Below are 21,010 nucleotides of genomic sequence, written 5' to 3'. Positions count from 1 at the left end.
ACACCGAGATAACTTTGGATAAAATTGGACTTTGTATTTCGTGAGAGAAGTTGAATGGGAGTCTATAGAGGGTTTTTTTTATTTATTTTTTTAGCCGACCTCTAGTGGCACTCGGTGGTATTGCAGTTTTAGGCACTTCTTCATCGGGCCTCATTTCTTTAGACCCGGAGGCTACGAACACTTTTAAAAGAGAAAACTTAAACACAAATAGATATACATTTTCTGGTGATACGATCTTATTGCAGATTTCTGAGCACCAATGTAGATGTGAGCTGAAAATGCAGTGCAAAAAAAAAAAAAAAAGGTCATTTCAATTCCAGAGATTCGACCGACAAATTGATCTAATTAATTATGTTCCGCTGCCCTTTTATTTGTACGTGTTTGTTTAAAGTCTGATCATCAGCTGCAACTCCAAAAACACTGAAATCAGTATCGGCCTAAAATATCCAGTGCAGGTCGAGCTATAAACAGAACTGAAGACGAGGAAGCGGAGCATTGATGACGGACGCCTCTGATTGGCTTCATGTGCTCTACATAATGGAGCCTGATCGCTCTCAGCTGAGCGAATCTCAGCGGGCGTCAATGCCTTCGGGGAAACGCTCCAGCAACGTTAAATCCAATTACATTAGAGCTCTTCGGCAGTAACGCACTCACTCACGAGTTATTTCATTTGTTAAAGTGTCCTTCCTCCTCGTCGGATCTTCGCCGTTTCACCGTTACCCCGTCGGTTTTAAAAATAGTCGGCGATCTGCTCGTATAACACGAAAGAGGAGGAGAGAGAGAGATTTTATTTGTTTCCCTCTCCGATCCCTCCGCCCACACTCTCGAGGTAATTCTTTTTCCTCGGGAAGAGGCGCGAGTCAAACCCGATCAGCCCTAAAAAAAAAAAACAGAAAAAAACCCTCAAGACAATAGAGCTCAGAGACGTAATCTGGGGGACAATGACTTCAAAACAATGGAAGTAAATGGAGAGTAACGGGGAGCACTTTCAGTGGGTCTGTCACGCAAACAGGGCTTTGTTAAAACAACTGCACTTAATGCAAATGAGGAGACCCCAGGCGACGCTCGGCGGGGGGCACACACACACACACACACACACACACACACACACACACACACACACACACACACACACACACACACACACACACACACACACACACGTCCAACCAAAATATCCACATGCTGCATCATCATGACCCCGATACAAAGCAGTCAGAGAGATAACGTCCAACCGGCACATTATTCCTCATGAAGTGAATATATTTTTTATATGTACCTTTTTGTTTTGTTTTTTTGTGAGCAATAAATATGAAGCGTTAAAGATCAGCAAGACAGCATTCGAAATTAAATCAAAATGTAAAACACCGACTGACCGACTAAACGTTTCGTCATCAACTTTCATTCCAGTGTTCGAATCCTCTATTTTCACTCACATTTCCAGATTAAATTTTTCATTTAAGAAAATTGAAATGAGTATTATCTGCTGTTCATGTAAATCCTCGCGTGTTTTGACCGACGACGTCGCCCGTTTGGTTTGTGAACGTTTACGAAGCCTCCAGCTCAGATTCTGTCCGTCGCCAACTTTGTTAGTTTGGAGCGGTTTGGAAACAGGAAGTGACCATATTTGGACGAAATACGAAAAAAATAAACATGATAAAAAATATTCCATTTGTAGAAACGGCAACTAAAATTCAAACATGCCACGAAAAAATATCTTGGCCCGAAGAATCCCGCTGACTTCCCAAGTCTGTTTTAAAATTCCAAGTATTCCTTTCTGTGTCTTAAATGTTTCACGTCCATCCCGTTGTTTTGATTCTGTTTGATGTTGTGCAGCGTTTTGGATCAACTTTTGTCGTATTTAAATGTGCAACACAAATAAAACTGCCATTTTTACAATTGCCACTTTCTGCTAATGACGTTTTTCCCTGTGATTTTCAAAATAGAAGTTCTCAAAATCATCAAAGCTTCCTGCCAAGACGGTCGATGTCGAAGCAAAAAGGGGGATTTTTTTTCCCCTGACTTTTCATTAGCAGCGAGAGTAAACAGCCCAAAGCGCCGATCGAACTAAATGGCATTAATTTCCATATTTTATCCGGCCTCATCAACAGGAGGAGCGTCGGTGCGACGACAAAGTCGACCTCGGGGAGTGGCTCGTGCCCTCGCCGTCCTTCGCTCGTGGCGACTGACATAAAATCTCGGCGTGACGGGCGGCTTGCGTTCTGATTTACTATTCTGCACGATTAAAAATCATAAAGCTGCCGTGTCAGCCCTTTTTAAAAGGGCGCTCCATCGGACCGTGAATTAAACTCGCCGAGTCCTGGACTGGAGAACGTGTAGCGTGTCGGGAACAAAGTGAGCCAGAGCACGTCTGTGATGTTTTTTATTGCCACTGATTTACTTCCTTTATGCGACGGGAACATCCCGGGGCCGTGCCAGGTGGGCGGAGCCTCTACACCAGCACAAGCACGCTTGTGCAAAACCTGGCGAGGAAACAAAAGCACCAGACGACAGACATTTGGAAAACCGGCTGCATCGTCTCTGCCGGCAGCAAAGAGTTTAATATAATAATATTTACAGCAGATTCTCCCTCAGACATTTAGCAGCACTTACTGCCGGGCATGTTTTAATATACCGATATCGAGATTATGGGAGAAACTGCGGATGAAATAGAGGAAACAAAAAATGCGTCAAATAACGTGTTAAATAAAGAAAATACGTGATCAATCAAAAGCACCACGGTGACAGAAATTATGATATTAATCAGATGAATTCAAGAGATTAATCGGTAAAGTAAACAGTTCCAGACATAGTTCATGATTCCTTTCTGTCGCTGCTCTTCATCAGCTGATGAAGATTCAGTTTCCTGGATGCCGTCGTTCTAACGTGCATCGATCCGTTTTTTGTTTTTTTTAATATTTCATTTAATTTGTTTTATTCTTGTCCTGAACGCAACCTTTAACCTCTCGCTAATCGTACCAGCGTGTTTCATTAATTTAGAGGAAAGAGACGCAACGTTGAGCCGCCTTAACTCCAACGTTAGTCCGATAAAACCAGAGTAGTGAAAACATTTGAGGGATTTTTCTATAAAGTCAGCTGAGGTAGAGATGGTGGGCGGGGCTTAGCTCAGGTGTTTGTGCTTCCTCTCTCTCTCTCTCTCTCTCTCTCTCTAAATATATACTATATATAGTATATATATATATATATATATATATACTATATATATATACTGGCAGAAGCGGTTTCCTTGCCGTGTGAGTCACTCTTGATTGTTTTCATTAACCTTTGTTCACATTGTGAGCAGCTCCTCCCGTGTGAATGTAAATGATTTGGGTGGAGAAGGAAACTAAAACAAATGAGGGGAGCAGCATGCTGGCAGTTGGCCTGACCCGTGGCACTGCAGCATAATCTGTCAGCAGCTTTGTAGTCATGTCACACCGCGAGAATTCAGACTCTCACTTACTAAAGGTCCCGCATTGTAATGTTTTATTTGCAGCCTTCATCTCCTTAAGATGTTCTTTTGTTTTTTTTAGCACCAAAAAAACCACACAAAAAAACCACCTCGGTGTAGTTTTAAATCTGCTCTCTGCAGCTCTACTGAGAAAAAGGCTGTTTTTGTATCTGTGGCTTCTGATTGGCTGATTATTTTTCTGAATGACGCCCCTCCGGGCCAATCGCAGCTTTGCGACAACCTGCGGTTATACGGCAATACAAAACTCAAAACCTGTGGTATTTGAACATACGATCAGTTGTGACATCACAAACCGACAGAAGTCCAAACAAACGCACTTTTTTCGAACACGCGGTGTGACATTTTTCTCCGTCGACGGAGCATTTCAAAGAAAAGTATTTATAGCAGCGCGACCTGATTTACAAAAAAAAGAAAAAATAATCTGCACCAATGTGGGACCTTTAAAATGTTTTCACTGCTGTGGAGGTGGAAGGTGAACTCCAGGACTCTGAGGCCCTTTTAACCCTTGGTGTAATCCCGGTGATAATTTGTGCCCTCTTGGCCAGAGAGGAGGAGGAGGAGGAGGAGGAAGATGGTTTCTGTTATTGTTTTGGTGTGATGTCGCTGCTCTGTGCCGCCCGGCGTCAGATCTACATGTTAAGTAGGTCAGTGTTACGCGGCCGACGAGGCTTAACCCCGTTCTGCGGCTGCCGCCGGCCGTCAGCAGTTCGCCGATCCGGCACGGAGCAGGTTTAGTCGCGTTGCTGCCAGAAAAAAAAAAAAATAAATCCTGGAAACGGTGTGTCGGGACTCGCGATCGCTCCTTGACGCGATGCAAATATTTACGGAGAACCGAACGACAGAAGGCCCGAACACATTACCATCTGGGATATCTCAGCTCGTTTAATAGCGCTCATGTGAAGGGTCCGTGTGTGCGGTCGGATGTGAACTTAAAAAGTATTAGAGCCGCACAAACATGTTTCGATTTCACACCGACGCGTCGAAAGGTTCGGGCCGGCAGATGCGACGTGTTTTTATCCTGCTGCAGATTAAAAGATGGAACATTGTTGTATGACATGATGGAAAGAAAAAAATTAAAAGGATCTCCAGACAGTTTCATCCGCTTAGTTTAGTTTAGCACAAAGAGTGGAATAAAAAGCCTTGCAGCGATGTTAAAACCCAATCTGATGAACGTGTTGGAGCTCGTTAGTCTGGGAGCTCCTCGTAAATTCACCCAGGAGGCGGTTGGGTGTTGGCAGTAGCTCAAACCTGGCAACCCGCTGGTTTCAGAAAGAGGAGGGAAGTCAGAGTCGCTTCGTGACGTCACCGGATTGAAAAGAATAAGATATTAATCTTATTCTTTTCAATCCGGTGACAAAACAGCAAAGACACAAGTTCAAGTCTGAGCTTCTACGTGAACAATCAGCTCACTGATTCCACTTGATGAGGCGGCGACACTCTTGGACGACAAGCGGATGCTGCTGCTGTCACATCAGTGAGTGGACAGTGAAACCTTGAATGCCGGCTCATTTTTTTTAATTTTTTTCTCCATTGTCAGTTTTATATTTATCGTGTAAATATGCTGCGCGTAATGCTCAAGAAGAGGTTTTTCCTGACCTCTGTCGTCTCATTGCTTCAGGCTCTCTAAATTCTGTAAAAAAAACAACATCTTGAGACAATTTCTATCGTTATGAATAAACATGTAATTAAATTTGCTTTTAAACAGTAGAAGAGCTCCTGAAAGCTGCTTCGCAAGGCCTTAAATTTGATGTTTAAAGAGATTTTAGTCAAAAAATAACAAATGCAAAAAGATTATTTTGGGTATTTTTCAGTGTAAAACTGTCACCGAGCATCACTTGATATAAAATCATCTACACACTATTTCCTGGTAGAAGAATAACAGGAATGAAACTGTACCCAGTCCCTACAGGAGACTGCAGGGTGTTTTTGTGATTGTTGTGATGAAACTTTTTGGATTTTGAGGCAGATTTTCTCAAAAACTGTTTTCTGTGGCAAAATTTTGGAAATTCAAAAAAATTGCAAGTTGAGGAAAATAAATGCACTTTTTTAAGCACTACCTGATAAAAAAAAAAAAAAAAAATTTGTAATCACTTCCCTTGATAATAATCATGCTGCACATCACAGAAACATGTTAGTTAGAATCTTTTTTTAAAGAGAACCATGGGGCTCAAATTTAAAAAAAACAAAAACATAAAGGTGACATAATTTGACCAAACAGACAATCAGAGTAGAGCCGGGCTGACTGTTAAGTTATGTTTTGTTAATAAAGCCAGTTTTGTTTGGAAAACATACTTTATGCAGTTATACTTCTGTTGACAAAATATTTTTGCGGGGGAATTTTGCTAAAAAATTTGCGTTCATTTTTGCAATTGCATGATCACGATTTTTCCTGGAGGAACTCCATCCTGGGAAAAACACAACACCTTTTCTACTGAAATTACTGTTCTGCAAATGGAATAACTGAACATCGCCGCTGCGATCGTCGCAGAGTAAAGACACGCTGACGACGCGACGACGTGGAAAACATCTGCAGCCGCCATCAATATGTTAAGAACATGGAACAAGGATGTTCACCCGGATTTAAAGAGCGGATAACCTCCGAAGGAATTTCATTAGTCCGGGTTTCAGCGATGGTCCAGTTTGACAAATGACAATTGGACATTTATCTGTGAGCGATTTCACGAATACATATTCAAGACAGGCTGGACAGGCTGAGAGATCTACTGAATTCAGATTTACCGACCGGTTTTGTTTATGGTCTGCAGAGGAGGATGAATCCCTCCGAACTTTCCTCTCCGTAAAAATGTGGTCCAGACGTTCATTCAACTCTGCTGATCCTCATCAAGCAAACCAACATCAGGTCCGAATACTTTGGTTTGTGACGGAAATACCGGCAAAATATTTCCTGCTGCTACTTGCTAACAAGCAAAATTAAGTTGGTAAACATTAGGAACGGGTTCAGGAATTTCAAATAGTCAATAATTAATAAACAATTAAAAAACTTTTTTTTTTTGTTACCGCCTACTGAATGTATTCCCGCTGCCAGAAGGTGGCGGTAAAGCACCTTAAAGCTGTTTTAGCAAACCGCTGCACTGGATTGCAGCGCTACGTATCTTTACGCTGCCGCCGACGGGCACTACGGCTTCATCCATTGCAAAAAAGTTACAATTTAAGAGCATTAGTGAGCCGGCTACGTGGGAAAATAATCGCAAACCGCTTTGCGTTTCGTAAATGCCGGACAGCCTTAATTCACGCCGACTGTGACGTTCAAGTATTTTGTTTGCGAACTGATATTTCGATTTTAGCCGTCGCCATCGGGCCAGAAGAGACCATATTTGGACGAGAGGGTGGATCTGAGAACGCTATGCCCCGCCCACCTACGCCAGAAACCTGGCCTGCCAATCAAACCAGACACGCCCTCCCCACCCCCCAAACATACTTCTCTTTGAGTCCTAGTATCTAATGAATGCTTGAGCTATTTTCAAAAGGACCCACCAGAAAAACGTTGTGTGTTGGAAGCCAGCCCCTAGTGGCCCTCAGCGGTACTGCGCCTTTAAGGCACTTCTGCATCACTTTTTCAGACCCGAAACATTTGAACATAAAGTCTACGATCCAGGACTCGACTTCGAGATGGAAATCCCTCTTTTTCTCGCGAACAAATGAGCGCCACAGCGTGAACATTTCCCGGGAGAAGACCGTGTGAGGATCACTGTTATTATCTCCGTATTTAAACGATACCGTGCGTCCGTGTCCCGTGTGGTGGTTGTTGCAGCTCGGTTAGAAACACGCTCTGTTTTTACATCGTCGGCGCACTTTGTACTTACTGCTTCTTTTATAGCGTCGCCCGTCCTTCCTGGTTTTATGTGTTTTTGTTGAAACATTCATCGTCATTTGCTTCATGCCTTCATATCCCACATTATTACACACACACACACACACACACACACACACACACACAGCTCTATCCACATACCGCCGTTACGCTGTGGAGGACAGAGGTCGCGTCGTTATCTGCAATTTCAACGGAAGGCGAGTTAATCAACAACTTGAGGCCCTCAGGTACTTGTTTGTACAGATGGGATGTCTGTTTTGCTCACCTGAAGCATCCTCCAGTGAGAGAGCACGGTTTAACTGAGTACAAGTCGAGCTGTCTGGGGTTCAAATTCAGCCCCGAATCAACAAATTGCCGTTTTAGATCAAAGCTGCATCCGGCTGTCGTCTTTATAAACTCCTTTTTAGTTTGATCAAATTGTGTGACCCGGAGTTTCGGAGAAGACAGACTGACCCTCTTCACGAGGTATTTCTCCCTGACTGCAAAAAACAAAACAAAACAAAAAAAACGCTCTCCTCAGAAAGAGGCTCTAAATTGATGTTTTCTCGGCGGACCGAAAATGGGTCGTCTATTACGGTTCGGTCCTACAAAGGGGGGCTGGAAATATCTCCAGCGTGATGTCACGTCGATCTATATTTGGTCGAGTTATTCAGACGAATACAGCAGAATAAAAAAAAAAAAAAAAAAAAAAACACGACAACAAAAGCGATGGAGAAGTACGGTTTTAAAAGTGCCGAGTCAGCGCCGCGTCAGAACCGACACACAAATCTTCTTAACCGCCACCACCACACCACACCCCCCCAAAAAAAAAAAATAACTCAGAAGAGAGTCGTGTCTTTTATTACAAAGCGGTTACATAACGCAGCTTCAGATGAAACTGTTGGGGGCTGCAGACGCTCCTTAAAGGAGGCTGTTGCACACGTGTGACAACAAAAAAGAAAAGAAAAGAAAAGAAGAAGTCTGCCATTTTTTAACCCTGCAGGTGTCTGGAAGCGATCGGGGAAAGAGAGTCGTAAACGGGTTTGCAATAAACAACCTTTAGCGTCGCTTGGTGACAACGAGGAGGAAAACAAATCTCCCTTTTTAAGAGGAAGAAAAAACGTCCAACAGAAGCCGACTCCAGCTGGTGTGAAGGTGCCGTTACATCTCGCTCGTTTTACAGGCACAAAAACTAATAAAAAATACAATTTGCTCTTTTAAAAAGGGGAGTTGAGAGCCGGACGATTTCTTTTCTCTTTCTGAGAGCAGTTCTCAGGCCACCAGAGGCCTTTAATCCTCCCCAAGAACGATTAGCCATGTTATGCTCAGCAGTGGATCCTCTCTTTAAAGAAATGTCTGTGCTCTTGTTTCTTGGTTTATTTGACTCGAGGACACGTAGGTACCGTCGTCTCTTCGGATTATCAGCTGGATGTGTGCGTCTCCGAACGCACAAACTCTTGCGTTACAAATCTTTTGGCTAATGTATGCCGTTTGGGAGATTTTCCACGTGGCCGTGAAGGCGACTTTAAAAGCGCCGGCTGCCCCCAAATCTCGGCTCATTACTTAATGGGGGAAAAGATAGCTAAAGCGGCCGGCCGGGGGGTCGGAAAGCTGCCTGCTAATCTGTGTAACTCACAGTGATACGCTCCTGAAGTGGGGGGGGGGGCTAGGCTAGCAGGGTTAGCATAGGCCAGGCTCAGACCGTCTGAGAAGGGAAGGGTATCAGCTGTGTGTGTGTGTGTGTGTGTGTGTGTGTGTGTGTGTGTGTGTGTGTGTGTGTGTGTGTGTGTGTGTGTGTGTGTGTGTGTGTGTGTGTGTGTGTGTGTGTGTGTGTGTGTGTGTGTGAAAGAACTGAACCCTGACTCCGCCCCCCTCCCCCTCCTCCTCCTCCTCCTCCTCCTCCTGCATCCCACTGACCTCCAGACACATTTTCACAATTCATAAAACATGAAAGAAAAAAAGAAAAAAGAAAGTTTTATGTACGACGACAACGAATCCTTCAACACGCCGCAGACTTCACGGACTCTGAGAAGCAGCAGCAACATTCCTGTTCACGGTTCGAGGGCAGAAAAAGGAAAGCAGCTATTTTTACCACGCTGCTAAACACACACACACACACACACACACACACACACACACACACACACACTTCTTCTCGGTTTTATTGGCGATCTTCAGGGAAGGCCTCGTGTGTGTGTGTGTGTGTGTGTGTGGTGTGTGTGTGTGGGGGGTAGTTGTGTGTGTGTGTGTGGGGGGGGGGGGTAGTTGTGTGTGTGTGTGTGTGGCGGGGGGGGGGGTCGTCGTAGCGCAGAATAATGACTCACGATGAACATAATGTCCGAAACACCGACGCATCAACTAATTAAAAGAAAGCAGACATCCGTGCTGCTAAAGATAAGACGCCTTTAAAAAGAAGCTGCAGACGAACGCAAAACAACCAGAGACGCCCGTAAATATTCACTAACGCGGGAAACAAACCCGCCGACGGCCTCACGCCGACCATTTACATCACGACGACACAGTTGACTCCACAAAAACAGCCGGCGCTTCTCCACCAATCAGGAGCTTTGTCCCGTCCAATCACGCAAGCAAATAACGTTCAAATTCAAGTTCAGAGCTTTACGTTCCTTTACCGTCTGTAACTTTATAGTTTTATATCATATATAATTTTGGTCTCGGATAGTTTTCATACCTCTTTCTGATCAAAGCGTTTATCAGTAAAATTGCGTAAAAAAAAAACAACAACCAAGTTTTTATCAAGTAGCTGATGATCCAGTGAAAATAGTTGAAATGAATTCAATTAAATCTGCATGAATAGATTTTTTGTTTTTTGCCGCTTTGAGGCAGCGTAACGAGCTGTAAACAAAACATCTGTCGCATTTCAGTTTACTCTGCTTTTAGCTCTGTTTTAGCTTGTTTTGGTTTCCACCGACTCGGGGGAGTAACACCTGCACCAGCTAGTTATTTTGTTCTTGACCGCTAAGAGCATCTTTTCCTCGCTTGGAAAATGTTGATGTAGCCGGAGAGGCTAAAACCAAAATGTTCAAGCTACCAAAACAAATGAGCTGAAAGACGCTAAAATGCTCAGTGAGCTGGAGGAATAACGGCCAAATCATGGATTTACTTTAAAGGTGGTGAGAGGAAGAAGAAAAAAAAACACCGGCCGTGCGTCTCTCTTCAGTTACAGTTTAACAAAACAAACAGACATGGCTGCCAGAGGGCGAGTCGGTTTCACCCAAAAACAGGAAGTAGGAAGGCCCGAACCTGTCGCAGAGGTGGCTGACGGCCCCGAAGGAGTCGCAGGCGCAGGGCACGCAGCCGCTGGTGCCGTTGGTGGAGTAGCCCTCCTCGCAGGCCTCGCACTGCAGACCCGAGTAGCCCGACAGGCACAAGCACTGACCGGTGGTCGGCTCGCACTCGTCCGGGTCCAGAATCCCCTCGGAGCCGTTGCTGCAGTCACAGAGGCCCTCTGAGAAAGGACGGGAGAAACAAAACAAAAAACAACACACGGTGTGAGACAACAAGTCTGAACAAATGTGTTTATTTGATTTGAATCTCATTCTATTCTATTCTATCTTATTTCATATGATTTTGTGGCGTCTAGTTTTATTCTAAAAATGTATTTTTCCATGACGACCCGTCTTGAAAGAAAGTCGATGAACCAGTTTTAAAAAGACAGTAATCTGATTACTGTCTTTCTAAAATAAAAAAAAAAGAAGCAAGATTAATGTATTGTTGAAAACATTTAATCATAAAGGTGATTGACAGAAAAATTGGTCAACAAAAAATAAGATAATTGATTCATTATTTATTGTAGTTATGATTTCAGCTTTTAAAATGTGGATATGTTTTTCTTTGGTTAATATTACATTAAATGTCTTATTAATTATAAATATTCATATTTAATATGACTGTAAATGTACTATAATTATGTTATCGACTTTCACGTTGACGTAACAACAAATTTGAAGATAAGATTTTAAACTACAAATTACAACGGTTGTCAGTTTTACAGTGTAACGTGATTCTATTGTAAAATTTGACGGTAAAGCAAAACTAACACTAATTACCACTACCGGTACCTTTTATATTCATAAATTAATCTGTAGACTGCTGCTATGAAACAAAAACATCTAGTCTTAAAAATTATCGGCATTTTCTCTACGAGCAGTTTTTTTTTCCAGGTGGAGTCTGGATTCACGCAGGTATTCTTCTGCAGCATAACTCCATTATAATAATAATAATAATAATAATGAATAGTTAGTATTGAACACATGTTAAAGAAAACAGTGGACCCGCCTCGATGATGTCTGTTACTTTAAAAGCTTTCTGTGTATTTCATAACATGATGTCATCCTCTCGCTGCGGCCAACAGAAACAGTCATGTGCCGTGTTTTTTTTAAAAAGCCATTATTCTCTCATGCGTCATAAACCTGTTCGGTTACAAGTCACAAAGGCGCCGATCTCCTTTATAGTTTGTGACCACGCTGACGAAATAACTTTCTCATTCACAGCCTCGCAGGAGCGTCTGTTTTTTTGGGGTTTTTTTTTTAATCAAAGAGCTAGCAGTCGTCCGGCTCCGCTGCCGCGTACGAAGGGTGGAGGACGTAATGACAGACCCGCGGATGACCCCTCGGAGCGCCGACGGCCGACCTCTTATTCATCCGACCGCTAGGTGTGAAAGGGCTCGACTGCGTCAGACGAAGAATAAAAAACAAGACAAAAAAAAAAAAAAAAAATCTGCGGTGTTTCTTCGTACATCCGGTGCCTCGGCTGCAGCCGGATAAAAGAGGAGTCGTAATGAAATTGCTGCCCGGTCGTCCCCACTCAGATTAAACTCCTCTTTCCAACGCTGCTGCTGCTTGCTTGGACTTTTTTTTTACGTGACTGAAAATAATAATAAAAAAAAAAGTCCTGCGGGTCGGTTCGAGGGCCTTCGCTGTCGGCCCCGATCACGCCGTGAGACAGCGTGAGGCCCGGTGAATGCACATCACCTCACACACAGTTCATTCTTTAAACTCGGCGTCCTCTAGGTGAGGGATAAGGAGGTGAAGGGGCGAGGGAGGGGGGCGATTCTGTGAGAGCCACACAACAGGTTTTGATGTAGATCGGACTGGATCTGTGTGCAGTGTGGTGGGAGGAAGAAGAGGAGGAGGAGGAGGAGGAGGAGGAAGGGTGGCCGAGAGTTCACCTCCCGTCCTGGCTGTGAAGCGCTGCGACGGCGTCGGCTGGTGTTCGAAAACTGAAATAATGCGGATAAACACGGCGGCCGGGCGACTCGTTGACACCCGGTCCACGCCTTTGTTGACGTGACGTTTTCCCTGCAGGTGACCTTTTTACACCGGAACAATGCCGACTGCTGATGACCTCTCACACACACACACACACACACACACACACACACACACACACACACACACACACACACACATTACGAGAACACGGCACCGAAACGTTCGATGCTTTTAACTCGTCTACTCATTCAGGAGATTAAAATAGTAAAATAAATAAACAGCCCCGGCGGTCTCCTGGAGCCCAAAATGGCGTCTTAAGACCGAGCGACAAAATCGGAAAAACCTAAACATCCAGTTTAAAGTCTCGCGAGACGGAAAGAAAAAAATGGAAGAAACGGCGAATTTTCACAACTGGGGGAGCTCTGAAATTTTTTTTATGTTTGGCATTTTTGCGAGAAATAAAACCCAACTTTGAATCCATCATCGGGGTCATTTTGACCTGTTTACGTACCAGTCTGGACCTGAAGTGTCCAAACTGTCTTTAAAAGCCGAGATTCAAAGATGAACACCGACGATTGGAAGACGACTTCTTCAAAAATGTCTTTGCCCGTCCTCCCCCCCCCCTCTCACCCCGAAACCTTTTCTTCTAGGTGTTTACAGATGTGATGCAGCCACCTTCATCTTTTCTAATCCCCCCCCCCCCCTCCACCCTCTCATCCATCACCGGGATGACGGTCAGGTGGGACAGACAGACAGACAGAGAGGGGAAGAGAACAAAGGGTGAAATGTAAAAAAAAACATGACTGGACGGGACCCCCCGATGTGAGGGAGAGAGGGCGGGGTGGAGGGGGGGCATATCAGTCAGAATATGAAATACAGTAGTCTGGATTTTTTTTTTTTAACGCTTGGGATTTGGGGGGGGAGGGAGGCAAGAGGGGGAGGCAATCACAAAGAAATAAGCAGAGAAAGATAAAAGATGGAGGAAAATAAAGAGTTTTCAAACACATGAAAGCAAATTTTTTTGGGGTATCTTTTACATTATTAAACTGAAGTGTTAAATATTTAATAAGCTCCTAATAACAAACAAACAAACAACAAAAGGGGAAATCTCTGAAAACCAAAAACCTTCTCAAAGATCCATTTTGGAGCAGATCTGTGCTGACCGGAGGGAAACAACACATCCACATGGATGCTGGGATGATGTGTGTGTGTGGGGAGGGGTGGGGGGGGGGGGAGATGGGGAGATGGGGGGGGGGAGCAGTCTCCTCCTCCTCGCTGTCATTGCTCATTCATAGCTTGGACCTTTCCTGGCCATTTTGGTTTGGGGTGGGCTCGTTCTTTAAAAAAATACAAATAAATGCCATGAAATAATAATAATAATAATAATAATTTATTAATAATAATAATAATAATAGAAGGAGGGATGAAGCAGCAGATCCTTGTTACCAGAATAGGAAACATGGCAGGATCACAGCCCCAATGTAAAAAAAAGAAAGAAAATCACTGAACAACAACAGGATCAAGCTCACCCCCCCTCACCCCCCCTCACACACCCCCTCACACCCCCTCCCTGTTTTTCCCAAGCCCACTGGGAATATGTATCCTCCTATAATAATAATTGTTATAATAATAAAGGCCACACTGAAGAAACTGATTGGTGTTAATTTGGTAGCACCCCCCCCCCTCCCATCACCCCCCCCCTCGTTTAAAAGGGTGCACACTGTAATCTAAAGGGGTCTGCCCATTGTGTTGCAATCTGGTTTATTCTCTGCGTCAAAAGCCACAGCGCGAGACCATCCAGCAAAGTGCTCTTTCTCTTTCATCAACGGCCGTGCAAACAATCACAATAATACAAATAAATGAAATAATAATAAACGGTTTATAAAAGCTTTTGAATGTGTGCCGTTTCGTTGCGAGCACGCTCACCTTGACTGTTCTCCACTGAGGTAACAGATGTGCCGATATTATCCGCAGCCCAGGCGTCGTTGGCGGAGCGCTGCTGGGACACCATGGACACCATCATGGTCTGCAGCATTTTCTCCGGGGTAAAAAGTGATGTTTGCGCATCGGTGGATCGTTTGCGCGCGCCGCTCGTCCTGGATACCGGCGCTGTTATTCGCTCCTTCGGCGCTGAGTTTATTCCGGTATCGGCGGCGGCGGCGGCCGGCCCGGCTAGAGGCCCCGGAGCGAACCTGCTCCTCCCGGGTAGAGAACGAGGCACGTCGGTGCGGAGGGTCTCCCAGGTGTCGGAGGCTGAGCCGGGCTTCCTGGGGAGAGGCGGCGCATCGTAGGCGCTGATGCGGGGTGCAGCTTCGGAGAATCCGACGTATACGTACAAAATAAATAGCAGGGCCGGAGATATGTACATCATTAAGGACGTTAGCCTCATATTCGGCTTCAGCTCTCCATGTAAGCCCCCCGGTACCGGTCTGGGTCAGACCTTTCCCTGAATGGACGCGTACTCCACCATTGATGTCTCCCGGCGGCGGCGTAACGCTGCTAGTTTGTTGCCCTATGAACCACCAACACTTCACCTGCGCTGCAACCTAACCGCCGCCGCTCCCCCCGCCCTCCGCCCTCCTCCTCCTCCTCCTCCCCCCTCCCCCTCACACACCCCCTCCCCACCCACCGGCGCGCCAAAGATGGACATGCTCGTGAGCCAATGGGAGCCCTCGGATGTTGTTCTCCGGGGCGCTGTCGGTCGTCCTCTGATTGGACAGTCGCTATAACGCGGAGACAGAAATGTTGTAAATTATTTAAACGCGCCCCCCCCCCCCTCCACCACCCCCTCCCTCCCCCCCTGCTCTGATAATTATCAAAACATAACCGATTTCCATTCATAAACGGAACAACTTTACCCTTTGAAAAGAGACTGTAGTCGCTTAATGCGTGTAACACACACGTTTTCTATGTGATATTTGTTCACCTGGCTCAGGTGTGCTTCCTCCATATGTCCCGGAAAAAGCCCGGTGAAAGGTTGTAGTTACCACCTTATTACTGTTTATACTTACTTAATTACACGGTAAGAGTCAGGTTCCGCCCATTTGATCTGAGTGAACCTATCCTGGAATTTCGCTTAAAAAAACCCAACAACAACATTTATTGACGGTTTTAATGGTGCTGCGGATTAAAGTCCGCCTCATCACGCTTTTATTTCCACCTTTGGATTCCGCAAAGCATTTCTGAGCTTGTTTACAGGTTTCTTTGAGGGTTTTTGGCTATTAATTTTTTTTAAATATTTAAACATTTGGAAATGCAGCTCTACTTCTAAATTTACACCAGTACGCCTCAATTTAAAAGAAAAAAAAACCCAACAACTTTATTTTGAAGGGCACCACAGGAAACGTATGCCTTTGAGGCTCGTTAAAGGTTTTGTTGAGTGTTTATTGCCCTCCAGCGGCCTCGGGGCGTAACAACAAGTCAACAAAAATCAGCTACAGAAAATAAAAACATCTTATTATGTTGTTATTGTTATTATTATTTCTATATACTATGTCAAATGTATGTCATAGCACCCGACACTTTTTTTAAAAAAATCCCAAATTGTATTTATTTATTTTTGTGTATATAGTTTGTGTGTGTGTATTTATTCATTGGTCTTAATTTTTTTTTTTAAATAAAAAAAAAATCGTATTATCTATCTTTTTTTATTATTGTATACGTATTTGTAATATCTCAGAAATTCACACTATAGAGCCAAACAGATTGAAGAGTAAACTGGGAGTTAAGGAACTTAATCTAAAAAGATCCATTAAACCTTAGGGGGCAGAGAGTGTATTGCAATACTGGAAATAAATAGTATTGAGCAAAATAATTGGTACAACCCTTTTTTATTATTTAGTTATTTTATTATTATTAAAATTGATTTTGTTTCTTTGTTTGTAAGGGTGATCGGTTAACTTTGCTCCACACTCCTATACAGTAGGTGGCGGTAATGCACCTTTCGCTGGATACCATACGCCATAAAACGCAAAAAGAAGAAGAAGAAGAAGAAGAAGAAGAAACAGCCGTTAGGTGGCGGTAAAGAGCGAGAGAGAGAGCAGGCAATCGAACTACTTCCGGCCGGAAGTTGCGTATGACGACTATCTCAGCTTACAATGGCGCCTCTAGACTTGGATAAATATGCGGAGATCGCAAAACAGTGTAAATATCTCCCAGAGAATGACCTCAAGGTAAACGCGACTTTTCTAGAAGTGTTTTGTTTTGCACGGGGACGTGTGGCGGAGCTTTAGAGAGGCAAACCGTCCGCTCGCTGCTGTTTTATGTCGTAACGGCGTCATTTAGCTGACGTTAGCTTCGGCTAGCCGGTGATGCTAACCCTGCTGACTTCCACCTCTCTGGTCGGGAAGTCGAATTAAAGAGGTTATTTTTTATTTTTATTTTAGTTGTAACTGCTGTGGCTCAAATACAAACCTTTCTATCCTGTTAAATGTTCCTGAAGTGGGGATGACGATGACCTAGTTTGGCGTGTTGTTACCTGCCGACGTCACCGTGACTTCATTATGTTGTTGTTGTCGTCAGCTGATTTGTTTACAAATGCTTCCCCCCGCCTTTTGTCAGGGTCCACGTAACGCTGTGACGTCATCTCTGCCGTTACGTAATCATGCCGAGTTTTGCCCCCTTGTAGGAAAAACAATGCTTCAGTTAATATGATGACTGTCGTCACTGTCTTTTGGGCAATAACGTTATTTTATATTATTTATGAGACTAGAACCCGTATTATCGATATATGACATCATTTTTTATTTGTTTTTTTCCCCTCTGCTTTTTAAAGGCGTGATTATTGTAAATTGAATATAATTTTTACACCCCCCCTTCCCTCCCCCCCTTCCCGAAAAAGTTTTGGATGCTGTTAAAATGTAAATAATAACAAAAATGCAAATGATTTGCAAATCTCATAAACAGATATTTAACTGCAAACAGACCAAAGACAACATCTGAAGTGTTGAATCTTGAGAGACATTTTTATTGTTTTATGTAAAATATCTGCTTTTTTTTTTTTCATTTGATGCCAGCAACTGTTTTTACACCACGTCTTCCTTTTTTTTTAACGACACTCTGTAAACGGGGAACTGAGGAGACCAGTTTTTAAAGTGAAATGTGGTCCCGTTCTTGCCCGAGATGGGATTCCCAGCTGTTGTACTTTTTGTTGATATTTTTTTTTTGGTTGCACTAAACAAGACTTTTGAAATGACCACCGTGTTTCTCTTAACATTGCTGTTAGTGTTATCCAGCTGTTTTCGTACAGATAAATGGAAACGGTTCTGGTAAATAATCGTCGTGGGCTCAAACAATCGCGATCAGGCAATGATGTAATAATAGTGACAGGCATAACTCACTCTTTATTTTATTTTTTTGTATTGTTTTCGTGCTCTACACTCCTGTGTCTTTGAGATGGAAATCACAGCTACAGTTACACATTATTTGGATTTATTTACTGTCAAATTCACTTTGTAATGTTACTTCTACCAGACTTACGACATTCCTGACATGTGCACATCTGACGTAATTTTTCATGTCTATAAATGGCATTAAAAAGCTGCCGGCTCTAAAACTGTCTGGTTGTCGGGTGGACAGATTTAACTAAATAACATTGTACAGGCTTTCATGGGAGAAAACATTGAATACTCATAATTCTGTCCCATTTCAAAAGCACTGTCTAAAAATGTCTGAACTCTTATCGTGTGTGTTTGTTTCTCGTTGATCCACACAGCGGTTATGTGACTACGTCTGTGATCTCCTGCTGGAGGAGTCCAACGTTCAGCCCGTCTCCACTCCTGTAACTGTGTGTGGAGACATACACGGACAGGTAACATCTAGTCTCTATATTTCTAACCTCTCTGCCTGTGTGTCTGTGTTGTACAAATAAAACGTAACGCAAAACTTTGTGTTTACAGTTTTACGATCTTTGCGAGCTGTTCCGAACCGGCGGCCAAGTTCCCGACACAAATTACATCTTCATGGTTTGTTTGTTTTTTTCCGATCAACTCAACGTATTTTTAATCGTATTTCTTCTGAATGTGCTTTTTTTTATTATTTTTTTTTATAATAAACCTTCTACCCGTCTGCTGCAGGGCGACTTTGTTGACCGGGGTTATTACAGCTTGGAGACGTTCACCTACCTGCTGGTGCTGAAAGCCAAATGGCCCGACCGCATCACTCTTCTCCGCGGCAACCACGAGAGCCGGCAGATCACCCAAGTTTACGGCTTTTACGGTGAGATCCGATTTTACTTAAGATTATGACGAACTTTCGGCTGCAAACGTCTTCTGACGGCACTAACCTCCCTTTTTTTTTTGGTCTTACAGATGAGTGCCAGACCAAATACGGGAACGCCAATGCCTGGCGTTACTGCACCAAAGTGTTCGATATGTTGACGGTCGCAGCTGTAAGTATTCAAGTGTTACCGTACTGTGTAACCATTAGTTATTTTCTTAAGTAAAGACCACAGACTGTGGAATCCGAAAAGAGCTCAGTCGCACCCTGGTGGCTGCTTGCAGCATAGGTTTAAAAAAAAAAAAATACTCTGTTGGCTGATGGACCTGATGTCTGACCTTCTCAAAACACCTCTGTCGTATTGTTCGTTCAGCTGATGGACGAGCAGATCCTGTGCGTCCACGGAGGCCTCTCTCCGGACATAAAGACTCTGGACCAAATCCGAACCATCGAGCGGAACCAGGAGATCCCCCACAAAGGGGCCTTCTGCGACCTGGTGTGGTCGGACCCCGAAGACGTGGACACCTGGGCCATCAGCCCACGCGGAGCGGGTTGGCTGTTCGGCGCGAAGGTCACAAATGAGGTGGGTGTTTCCCGTACGAAGGTTCGATTCCTCGACAAAACCCGCGCCTCTTATATTCAGGGCCCGAGCACCAAGTGGTGTGGAAGCCCTGTTGTTATTCAAGCTTTCTTATCCTGGCAAAGTAGTCACCATTTTTGCCCCCTGTACTCCCTTAATATGACATCATCACAGCATTTGTTTTGTTTATTCCCTGTAGACTGAATTTCTATTCTGGGTTGCCAGCGGTTACGGTCTTGCAGGACTAGAAAAATTCAAAAAGGATGTGATTCAGACGGTGGAGTTCATCTTGTCACTGTTTTTGGGAGGTCTTGACATTTATTTGTATTTTTTTTCTTTCTCTATCTTCCACAAAACATAAAAAAAAAAAACAGTTCGTCCACATCAACAACCTGAAGCTGATCTGCCGGGCGCACCAGCTCGTCCACGAGGGCTACAAGTTCATGTTCGACGAGAAGCTGGTGACGGTGTGGTCGGCCCCCAACTACTGCTACCGCTGCGGCAACATCGCCTCCATCATGGTCTTCAAGGACGCCAACACGAGAGAGCCGAAGCTCTTCCGGGCGGTGCCGGACTCCGAGCGGGTCATCCCGCCCCGGACGACGACTCCTTACTTCCTGTAAGCGCACGGAGACTTAAAAAGTAGCAGCCATTCGGTTCAGGTGTACAAGATACCGACTCCGACGTGTGGCGAACCCCGTATACATTTTGTATTATACGTTTAAAGTATTTACCGTGCATTTCTCGGTGCCAACTGTCTGTTGCTATTTCCCACTCTGTGCATTTAACTTGTAACGCCATCGAGTCTGCAGCTTTTAAATCATGACGGCAAAGTGACGTTTTTGCCGAGCAGCGCCGCCCTGCTGGTGTATTAGAGGAAGGAATAAAATCAGCTGACCCCTGTACAATGTTCATATTTATAAATCTCCATTTTTACTTTGCAATAAAAAAAATTAAAGTCACTGCAGAGCAAAGCGCACAAGTAGTGGGATATCGAATGTTCCATTTTATTTTGTTATGTCTTGAAGCTGGGTGTAAAAAAAACAAAAAGCACTGCACAAAAGCAAAAAATTGCATCTATTCTGACGATGGAGTTATTCACGTAGTGTTATTATGTGATCCTATAAATAAACATGTAAACTGAGATTTTGATGTGTACAAATGTATTCTTATCCATTTTTTTTTTTGTTAGAGATTTCAGTATTGTTAAAACTGGTACATTTTAAAATACAAAAAAATATTCTCTGTAATTTCCAGATTTGGAATCAGCTCCTGTAATTAATGGTTTTTCTCTGTGTTGCCATGCTGTTTTTAAATAAATAAATCCCCCCAAAATATTTAGAGTTGGATGTCGATATTTGGTTAAAAGGGGCAAAAGATTACTGTACTTTTATCAGAAAACAACTTGTATTTGGTAATAAATAACAACATATTTGCATTTATCATATTATAATCAGTGTTTTCTCAGCATAATTACATATTTCTCGTGCTTCTAAGTGGACAAACACTACAGTATCTTCTGTTGCACTCACAAGGTCTTAAAAAGTCTTAAACAGCATTAAATTGATCCTCCCTAAAGGCCATAGAACAAAGAGCCTCAATATAGGGCACGTGGGCCAAGATTGGTCTGCACCTGCTTTGGCATTTGACGAGCTTTACTTAATCTCCATATTCTTAACTGCTGTTAAAAAAAAAAA

The 21,010-nt window shown here is 43.6% G+C and overlaps 2 protein-coding genes and 1 long non-coding RNA gene across 3 annotated transcripts in view; 1 reads left to right on the top strand and 2 right to left on the bottom strand.

Annotated features, from left to right (window-relative positions):
- LOC138622601 (multiple epidermal growth factor-like domains protein 9) overlaps window positions 1-15,092 on the bottom strand; it is a 30,556-nt gene extending 15,464 nt beyond the window's left edge. Inside the window, exons 1-2 of the mRNA XM_069701488.1 lie at window positions 14,444-15,092; window positions 10,548-10,752 (exon numbers count right to left, since the gene is read on the bottom strand). Of these exons, the coding sequence (XP_069557589.1) occupies window positions 10,548-10,752; window positions 14,444-14,906 (668 nt within the window). The 5' untranslated portion in view covers window positions 14,907-15,092. The remainder of the gene's footprint in view (window positions 1-10,547; window positions 10,753-14,443) is intronic.
- On the bottom strand, window positions 2,900-3,779 carry LOC138622602 (uncharacterized). The gene is made up of 2 exons (XR_011311019.1): window positions 3,218-3,779; window positions 2,900-3,180 (listed from the first exon to the last, which is right to left on the bottom strand). It is a non-coding gene; the product is annotated as an uncharacterized lncRNA (long non-coding RNA).
- Window positions 15,093-16,579: 1,487 nt separating the features above from the next.
- Window positions 16,580-20,459, top strand: LOC138622600 (serine/threonine-protein phosphatase 6 catalytic subunit). The gene is made up of 7 exons (XM_069701487.1): window positions 16,580-16,689; window positions 18,231-18,326; window positions 18,415-18,480; window positions 18,592-18,733; window positions 18,826-18,905; window positions 19,107-19,316; window positions 19,688-20,459. The coding sequence occupies exons 1-7, from the start codon at window positions 16,615-16,617 to the stop codon at window positions 19,934-19,936; spliced, it is 918 nt and encodes a 305-aa protein (XP_069557588.1). The 5' UTR covers window positions 16,580-16,614; the 3' UTR covers window positions 19,937-20,459.
- The last annotated feature ends 551 nt before the right edge of the window (window positions 20,460-21,010 follow it).

This window comes from Brachyistius frenatus, unplaced genomic scaffold (genome assembly GCF_029030835.1).
Source record: "Brachyistius frenatus isolate BFR_SWC_R1_liver_20210118 unplaced genomic scaffold, ASM2903083v1 Contig_37, whole genome shotgun sequence".
Taxonomy (NCBI): domain Eukaryota; kingdom Metazoa; phylum Chordata; class Actinopteri; family Embiotocidae; genus Brachyistius; species Brachyistius frenatus.
This window is presented reverse-complemented; position numbering and strand designations above follow the sequence as displayed.

Coding starts and splice junctions, on each gene's coding strand:
- LOC138622600 (XM_069701487.1), top strand. CDS start 16,615: ATGGCGCCTCTAGACTTGGATAAATATGCGGAGATCGCAAAACAGTGT. Junction 18,481..18,591: donor ACACAAATTACATCTTCATG/GTTTGTTTGTTT, acceptor CGTCTGCTGCAG/GGCGACTTTGTTGACCGGGG. Junction 18,906..19,106: donor ATATGTTGACGGTCGCAGCT/GTAAGTATTCAA, acceptor TTGTTCGTTCAG/CTGATGGACGAGCAGATCCT.